Source organism: Gallus gallus, chromosome 31, assembly GCF_016699485.2.
Source record: "Gallus gallus isolate bGalGal1 chromosome 31, bGalGal1.mat.broiler.GRCg7b, whole genome shotgun sequence".
In the NCBI taxonomy this organism is placed as follows: domain Eukaryota; kingdom Metazoa; phylum Chordata; class Aves; order Galliformes; family Phasianidae; genus Gallus; species Gallus gallus.
The window spans coordinates 1049671-1059243 of NC_052562.1; the positions used below are offsets into that span (position 1 = coordinate 1049671).

A 9573-nucleotide genomic window follows, 5' to 3' on the forward strand; every position below is an offset into this window, starting at 1 on the left:
TCTACAGTTCCTCTCACTATGGTGTTTGTTTCAAGCACAGACCAAAGCTCAGCCCTGCACTGGAGGATATTGCTGTGCACACAGACAGCAGTGGGGAAATATCTCATAGATATGCTCTGCAAGTGCAGGCAGCTGCAAAGGGAGGATGCTGTGGTCAGGGATGGGGGATATAACGCCCCACCACACCTGCACCTTGCTCTGTTTGCAGCTTGAATTTTCATTGCAGAGCAGCAGGCTCAGATGTGCTGTGTAAATATAGAAAATGCCTCAAATGATGGGAAAATGCCCCCCCAAAGCCCAGCGTCTCTGTCCTCCAAATCTTCCTCAGAGTGGTGCAATGGGGGTGGACAGTCAGTCCAGAGCCCCGCGGGGTCTGCTGCCCAAACCAGTGGTGGGTCGCCCCCCTTCCCACTGAATACTGAGCACTCATAGTGTGTTTTTTTTTCCCCACAGACTCAACCATTGCCCACTTTCGAAGGGACAAGGTGAGTCAGGGCCCTTCTCACCCAAAACTAAAGTGATATGCTCCACAGAAATGGCATATCATTTTGGTACGCTTGCTCATGCATCTCTTTACTTGCACAAAAACTGCAAATCACAAGATTTAATTTCTGAGTCACAAGTCACTCTACCTCAGTCTACGGCAAATGCCTCCCCTTGTTTTCCAACCCAGATCTGCTCTGACTTTTGCTAGCTGACTCCTGCCTGCTTCTCCAATGCGTGCAGCTCCCTCCAGCGCTCCTGGAGCCTCCTTGTGCAGGGCTTGCAGGCTGCAGCTGCAATAACAGGGCTTTCCTTTCCCCTCCAGCCTCCCGTGAAGCAGATGACCCGCAGCAGAGATGCATAGGCTTCAGCATGCCAAGGCAACCAGGACTGCGTCACGACCATTGTGTTTTCTTGCAGAGGGCTCTTGGGGCAGAACATGGGGCTTTTGGGTTCATGGGGTATGCTCTCCCATTATTTCTAGCCACTAAGATATATGACTTGCTTATGTATGGACCACCTAGAATATCAATAAAATATCACAGCTATTTTAGAGACATCGGCAAGTGCTGAGCTGTTGTTATGCATCATCAAGCTCACCACGGTCTTGAATCAAAGACATCATGAAGTGATGAGCTGCGGTTATACATCACTGCTGTGGCTTTAGGTGGAAGAAGCTCTGGAGATGCCCAGGATGGCCCTGTCTTGATACCTCCCATGAGCCCCAAGCACAAGGATTCTGTCACTGCCCCTATGGACAGATGGGCACCCTCAGAGTGCATTCAGACAGAAGAAGTACACAAAACTTCATTCTGATGCAGAAGGATTTCATGCTTTTATTGATAAGTGTCACCTCTGCTGTGCTTTCCCCCTTCTTCTTGCAGAGAAAGGGGTGGATCGCCTCTCACTTTCTGACATTCTGTCCTATGTACAAACTTCAGAGCTGTGTATTCCAGAGGCCTTCAAAACACAAACAAGGAATTACAGTGGTCCCACAGCACGGCCATGCAGCATTCCCCATGGGAATGTGGCAGGAGGGGAACTGCACACCGTGACAACTGAGCTGGCATTTCCCCTCCAAAGCCATGCCTTCTGCAGACAAAAAAATGCACGCTCAACCTGCAGGCCTCTGCAAGAGCACAACTCACCTTCACTCTCCTCATTTCATCCACGTTGGCATCTGCAGGGAGATCCTGAATGAGTGCCCAGCCATCAGCAGGGGAGAGACCTTCCCCAGCCACCAACACAAATGCACCCGTGGGCATCCTCTGCCAAAATCATCACCCTTACAGCTTATACAGCGGCTCCTGAGGTCTGCCTTGCAGCCCAAGAAAATGCCCTGTGCTGTAGGGAGGCGGGTTTTGCTTCTGCACGATATTGGGTGGAGGCTGCTCTGTTGCTGAGAATTGTCCTCACCCAAAAAAGTGCTCTGAACAGACACATTTCCTCTGAAACACTGTCCGCTCAGTGCAGAGTTTGAAAGTGAAGCATTTGTTAATTCCCAGCAGTGTCAGCTACAGGAGTGGAGACTGTATAGCAGGGTGAAGAGAATGAGACCATATTTGTCAAGGAGGTTTAGAGAGATGATGCCGGAATAGTATTGGGACTATATCCTGAAAAATTAACTTTATAAGCATTGATTGTCATGAGCACGTGGAGATAATCCTGACTTAAAATACAGCATTTGGGATCATCTCTGCATTGTACTCAATGCCTAGAAAGGAAGGGTGCAAGGGACTGAAACTTACAGTAAGAATCGTGGTCGGCAGGAGATCCCTCAGCACTACCAGCACCATGGAGAGAGACAGAGAGAGCAGAGAGAAAAGGCATTGAGGTTCCACAAAGCATCCAAGGGCCACTGGAGATATTCCCAGGGAAAAGTGCCTCCATCTCCTATCGTACTGCAATCCCTCCTCTACACGAGGGAATCCACTGACAAAGCTCACACTGAAAAAGGAGCAGCACCCCAGGGTCCCAGATGCCCACCAATTACCCAGACCTGCCACTTCCTGCTCACCTACAGCATCTCTTCCCACAAGCACCTGAAAGAAGAAGAGTCCCACATCAGAGCTTTGACAGCCTCATGGATCCCACACAGTACCCAGAAGCCCATAAGCCCTGACCTTTCTTGATGATCCAGCAGGAGGCTGCAGACAGGAGCAGGGTGACAGCCACTGATGCCACAGCGATGACTATGGGGCCCAACGGGGTGTATGAGTCTGGGGACAAAGTGGAGTGATGGGGACTAATGAATAGGATGGGGACACGGGAATGTGATGGGGTCAGAGCAGGGTGATGCAGACAGTGGGGTGTGATGGGGATGTAGTGATGGTATGGGGACACAGGGAAGGGATGAGGACAACAGTAAGGGACAGGGTCAACAGGACCAAAGGGGAGCCTCTCACCGGCATGTGCTGTCTCTTCCGTGGATCTGGACACATGGCCTGGGGGGACAAATGGATGGGCTGAGTATCCCCCGAACTCTCACCTCTGCATGAACACGGCTCCTGAGTGCATTGCTATGGGGGCAGGGCTTGCAGCCATAGGAAGGTGCCCACTGAGCCTGCCCTTCTCCTGAGACACATGGAATGATGTAGGTTCCCTTCGATCTGATTACGTAAACTATGCTGGATTTAAAAATGCATGGCAGAGATGCAACCGTGCACTGTATGATACTGCAGCACAATTCTCTACTTCACCTTGTGGATAAGAAAGGACTAGTATGTTGATGTAGGATGGCAGCATCCCAATTGCAAGACTCCATAATGCATTTCCCCTCCTGCCGCCATCTAAAGCCTCTTTTAGGTGGTTTTGTTGAAGCAGGTAGAGGCACCCAGATCCCAAAGCACACCAACATCTGGCCATCCCCACACTATGGCCACAGCATCATCTTCTTGCTGCATAGGAGCTCACACACAGTGAGAAACCACCCCACACTTGGAAATCACCCGAGTTTCCATTCCTTATTCTCAAAACATTTTTGAATAACCCTTGCAGCATCCCTTCCCAGGAAAGGGATCGTGCCCAAACCCTGCACCTGCTTCCTGAGCCTGGGCACTGCAGTGCCCCATTTCTGCACCACGGATGGAGAGGGAGACCATTCCAGAGCCCAGTCTCTCTATGGCATTTCTTGATCCAGAAAATCTATGTGGTGTTCAGTCCCCCCATCCCCTGCGTCCGCACAACCCTGGTGTCATGTCCCACCTGTGACCTGCAGGTCCAAGGGAGCTGAGGGGAGAGCTCCTCAGCCAGTTTTCGTTCCTCTGCTGGTAGAAACATGTGTATGTCCCCACTGCTTCTCTCAGTGATGTTCAGCAGCATGGAGCTCATGACCCTTCCTCTTGGACCTTCACACTGTACACCTCCAACCCATCCTTGCACAAGACAATTCGGGTAGCAGGAAACTGCTTCTGAAAGACACATCGAGCCAGGACAACTTCTCCTTCCTGAGCACTGGATGCGTTAAGGACCAGGACTGGAGCCTGGAGAGTACCTGGAGAGATGGCACAGGGATTCCACCACCTCATTGGTTGCAAACCACATTGAATCACAAGGCACAACAATCAGCACTCCAGAGATGGACATTGGGAATTCAGGGGGAAAAAGCCTTTCTCTCTTCCATTTCCTCCCCCACCATGTCTTCTTTTTCTGGACCCATTCCCACACTCACCATCAGCTGTGGAACTGCAGATGCCCTGGGTGCTCACACCAGTACCTGCACCGCGGGACAGAGAGAGTTTTGTTTAGAGGGACAATGTCCTGCTCACCCAGATGTTCCCACCCATGTCCCCACGGAGGACTAGGCACCATCCCGTCTGCCTATCCCCATACAGTGTCTCTGAGAAAGCTCGGGTCCATTTGTGGTGCGTTTGCTGCTTCAAGTACTGTTCCCTATCTTTCTAAAGCACCCAGCATTTGTAACTCACGTATTTTTGGAGCACGCCTACACCCTTCACCTACTGCACCACTGCCCTCAGCACCATCCCAAGCCTATTTCTGGTGGGATTCCTGCTCCAGGCATGGTTCCCCACTTCACACAGCATCCCCAACTCACCAACCACCACCAGCAGCAGGAGGGCAGGGACACGAGGACACGCCATGGTCCATTGCGCTTCCCCCAACATCTTTTGGAGATCTCTTCTCACAGCGCCTACTTTGATGTGAGCTGGATACAGATGGACACTGGTTTGCATTGCAACCCCAGGACCTGTCCTGTGGTATTTTTCTAGCTGACAGAGTTACCCACGGTGAGAGACTGTGATGCAGCCCATGGTGCATCTGTTGTGTCTGCCGAGCTACCGCTTTTATTTGGGGACGTCAGACACCTCATCATGGTCTGTGTTTCCTGTTTCTTAAAGGGAGGAATCTTCTCCCTTCTCCCCCTTATGCCCACCTGATCTTGCTGATCATGCCCTCATTCTGCATGCAGGGTCCCATCGGTCTCTTTGCGTCAGCTCTCCTCCTTGCTCTGTTTTCTTGCAACCTCCTGGCCATCTCCAGTCTATCACAGAGTCATCAAAGAAAATGGTTTGATCTGGAGAGGACCTGAAAGATTATGCAGTTAGCCATAGACTCATGAAAACCTACGGCCCCATTTAACCCATCCTTGAGCACTTCCAGGCATGCACTGTTTCAATAGGCAGCTGTGCTAGTGCCGCAACACCCTCAGAATCAAGAATTTTCTTCTAGCATCTAAACTGAATCACTCCTCTTTTCAGTACAAATCCTTTCTCTTTTTTCCTATCACCATTAAACTGTGTAATCAGTTGCTGCCCTTGTTTATAAGCTCACATTAAATACAACATCTTGTTGCTTGACATGGCATCTCTTCTGCATTCTACTCCATCTCCCCCCTGTGTCCATGCTCCTTTGACTCTACTCTCAGCCCCATTGCACTGCAAGCTTAAGGGAACATCCCAACAGTGAGAGGCCCAGAAGAAAACCAGTGCCTTCAGTGCTGCTACACACTTTCCACCACCTGCAGAACTCCACCAGCAGAAAGCAACTTTCCACTCAGTATTACTGCTGGAATCACCACAAGCAATTATCACTTCAATTACAATCTCAGCAGGAAAATTAACCTGTGCCTCTCCCCACTCCTCTGTCGGGAACTCATCCACTGCGAACACTGCCCCTGCATCTGCCCATGATGCAACCTGTAGACCCACAAAACGTGGCAGAGCAGGACCACGGCTGCAGTTCTGCTCTCTGTGCTGAGAATGGAGGAACTCAGCTCAGGCCCTGCATCTGCCCATGGAGATGATCAACAGACCCCACAGAACGTGGCCATGTGCTGAGAAACTCACTCTGTGGTGAGCAATGAACCTCCTGCGTGCTCAGAATCTGCCTGTGCTATTTTTGTATCCCCCTTTGTTAGTCTGGCCAGACCTCAACTTTGTGCACACAGTAAACACATCTTCTGTTTAGGAAGTAGAACTTTCCTCCCACACAAGATTCACCCGACTGCTGCCTCAGAAAGATGTATTTCTCCGTGATGCTTTGCTTGCGTGGGGCTGGGCTGGAAGTGGCATTTAAAGAGCAGCAGCTGCACATCTCCAGTCTGAGGGACCAAAACCATAGAGGTGTGTGAGTGCAGAGGGCTGATGGGCTGCAAAGAACATCACCTCTTGCACGGCATGACTGCAGTTGCTTTGCTCTGGGCTGAATGACAAAGACAGGCCGAGTGTTTCCATTCAGGTGGGAAGGGCTCTAGGTCTGTGGGGCAGGATTCCCCCTGCGTTTTGTCCATCTTCCATCTGGTTTTTGATGAAAGGTGCTGTAAGGTGCCTGCTAGCAGCACTGAGTGTGTCCTTATTCCTCAGGCAGAATGACACTGCTCTGAGTCCCCCAGCTCAGGGCAGTTACTGCATGGCACAGCTGAACAGAGAGCAAAGGCAAAGGGCTAGGATTGTGTCACAGCCAGGCTGTGGTCCAAACACCTACAATGAATCCCAAAAGCACTTATGGGATTTTTTATCAAAAATACCCTTAACATTTTGTACCTTCTTCTAGTATAGAGAGCTCCCATCTGGTGATTATCTTGCATCAAGTCTGTAGAGCACTCCCTCAAGTGCTGCCATATTTGATGTGCTTTATCTCAAGGCAAGATGGTTAGCATGTGTTGCTGTGTCTTTTGAGATCTTCCTTACTTGACTTGCCTGCCTTATGTACAAGGCTTACAGTTTCACTCAGTGTCTAGAATTTCTCAGATGCTGAGTCTCTTCAGTCACCTGGATGGACTCTGCAGTTTGGGTTGAATTTTTGATCAATCAGCAAACATAAAATCATAACACAGATTCAGACTTTGCATAAAGGAAATGTGAGACTCTTGCTAAGTGCATGGAAGAAGATGCTGCTGGAGATGAGGCTGCCCATGAATAGCCCACTGACATAGGATGGATATGGGAGTTCTTGTTGTTTATTGCTATCATTCTGCCAGGGGGCAGGAGCAGGATATAAAAGTCACACCTGCCCAACTCACAGGGACCTCCAGGCACCTTTCATCTTTCCATATCCCTTCTTGAATGATCTCTGAACATCGATTCATGGATTGGGTATGTATTTGGAAACAAGAAGGGATTTATTTCACAGTCAGTAGTAAAGATGGTTTTAACCATATGCCCACCTCTTTGCCTTTGTGTCCCTTTGGCTTTTACTTCTATGTCTCACCGAGTGCAAACCTTCCATCTTTCTGAGATCCATCCATTAATACAGATTCTTACCTGAATAAATACCTGTCTGCCACAGGCGTATTCATTTGTCCCCATTACATTCAGGCAGGCTTGAGTCTGGTAAGCCCAGACATACACGCCTGTGAATATTTAAGACTTCTATACCCCTGTGTGAACACATTTGAATGTCTTGTTGAGGAATTTGTGGTCCACACAGAAATCATGCAACTGCCATGAGACTGTCCAAGAGATAAGGAAACTCAAAAACCATACAGAGCTCTTGAGAGCCGATAGCACAGCCTTACCAGTCTGCAGAATCCAACCATACGTGGGTGTGCAGCTCGCTACTGGAATTGCTTTCACTTTCACTTTTGTTCTGCTGTTTAATCAATTGCTGTCATGGCGACAGAACAGAACCAGTCTGTGTGACACAGAGGCACAGAAGATTTCCTTAGTCCTCGGAGTTGGCGAAGCACTGACCACTGAACAGAATGTCAAGTGAAGGGAATTGGTAACTTCTTGGAAAAAGGATTATGATGCACTGTCCATACTGCTTAGCACCATAACTCTGGTTCTAGCAGAAGAAATAGCAGAGTCTGAGTTTGAACACCCACAAAAAACATAGTTAAAGAATTGCTGTGTTGTTACTTACTTTGCATGATCAACTCTCATTTTTTAACTACTTCTGGCTTTAATTAATGTACATTAGTATGATATACTGACAAAAAATAAACATCAAATAAAGTTTCCCTCCCAGCTTTTTACAAACACATTGTGAGGATCAGTGGGACCCACGGCCAACCACAGGCACAACTGTAGTCGTGCTTGAGACCAAAAAACCTGTATTAGAGCACAGATTCAAGAGCCAAACCCAAATTTCAGTGGAATATCAAGATGCTAACTGTAGCTGCAGAAGCTTCAGTGCAGTTGTGGGTATGTGCATGGATGCACCAGCTCGTTACAAGTGGCTCACTGCTGAGTTTCATCAACGGAGCAAGATCTGGGCCCATCCCCACGTGGCTCTCCAGAATATGCTGTTTACCTAAGCACTCTCTTGGAACAGGCATTCTTCAAAAACATAAAGTAACAGGAGGCAGGGCTTTCCCAAACTTCACCTACATTCTGTTAGAGGAGAGGGTAGGTTGGGGGCTGTGTGACAAACAGGCTCAACGGCTGCACTGGTATATGTCTTGCTTAGGTGTCTACACCATGCTAGGCCTCAGTGTTACAATTCCATGACCTGGAAAACTCATGAAGATTAGAATACCAGGCGGGTGCTCATTAAGAATAGAACACCAGGTTATGTGCTCATTAAGAGCAGACAACCAGGTGGGTGCTCACAGCTATTGCCATTCACACCAACCCTTTCCCCCATCCCACGAGTCTCCACAATCTCAGCATGGATTTGGATTCCATGCCTCAAAACAGTACATGAAACAGTTCAGCAGTCCGTTCACTGTCTCCGCTTTGTTTGAGCTTCTTCAGATTAGATGATGGCACTGTGGATGCTGATGCAGCAGTCTCTCCCTCTTCGGTTCTACACCCCACAGTCCTGCTTATTTCAGTAACATCATGCCTATGGCTAACCTATTTTGTAACGTAACACATGGCAATCACAAATGTGAGCAAACAAGAAGTGCACGCAAGCATTAATACTGTCATGGTTTAAAAAGGGTCTTGCATTGCCTCTTCTCAAAACCTGTATACATAGATACAGAGAATCCAAAGATGACAAGGATGGGATTATCCACTGAGTCTGAATACGATGTTCTTACCTGTGGGCGTTGGAACCTTCCCACGTACAAAAATTCAGTGGTGCTTTGAGAATGGGAAGTACATGTCGTGTTGGTGGCAGATCAACTAAGACTGGTTTTCATGAGTAGTGAAGGGGTTGAAGGGGTTTTACCGGATCTTTGCTTTCTCTTTTTTCCCTGCAACAAGGAGAAGGGTTTGTCAGGAGCTATTGGAAAAGAGCAGATATTTTGTGTAGTGTCAAGACCAATGTCTTGGGTTTTGACGGTAGTCCTCTTTGAAATAAATCCTTCTGTTCTCCCACGGTGCATACCTTTGCCTCAATTGTCTGATATTTTCTCCCCTTCTGATGGGCGTACGTTCTATGCTTTCCCGGATGGAGTATAGTTCTATCGGGATTTATTTTTACCACAGTGATTGGGTATCAGGTATAGATCAAAGTACCGTGTAGCATTAGGACAAATTTGAGGCTTTCTTGTTGATATGGTTATAGGCGACACTAATTGGATTTCCTTTTCAGAGTCTTTATTGTTCTTCAGATTTCAACTGCTGACTGTACTTGGGAAACAAAGAATAGTACAAGTGCCAAGTTTTTTTTACTCACTGCTCCTAACGGTGCACTCCTCACTGTGAGGAGGTGAGGCACTGGAACAGGTTGCCTAGAGAT

At 48.3% G+C, this 9573-nt stretch overlaps 1 protein-coding gene and 1 long non-coding RNA gene across 4 annotated transcripts in view; one reads left to right on the forward strand and one right to left on the reverse strand.

The window, feature by feature from the left end:
* The window catches only part of LOC107055460, a 24119-nt gene extending 19356 nt beyond the window's left edge, over positions 1–4763 (reverse strand). For all 3 annotated transcript variants that reach the window (XM_046904869.1, XM_046904870.1, XM_040654419.2), the window contains exon 1: positions 4538–4763. In XM_046904869.1, coding sequence (XP_046760825.1) covers positions 4538–4676 — 139 coding nt within the window. In that variant the 5' untranslated portion in view covers positions 4677–4763. The remainder of the gene's footprint in view (positions 1–4537) is intronic.
* Positions 413–1040, forward strand: LOC121107919. The gene is made up of 2 exons (XR_005842314.1): positions 413–485; positions 809–1040. It is a non-coding gene; the product is annotated as an uncharacterized LOC121107919 (long non-coding RNA).
* Positions 4764–9573: the final 4810 nt, after the last annotated feature.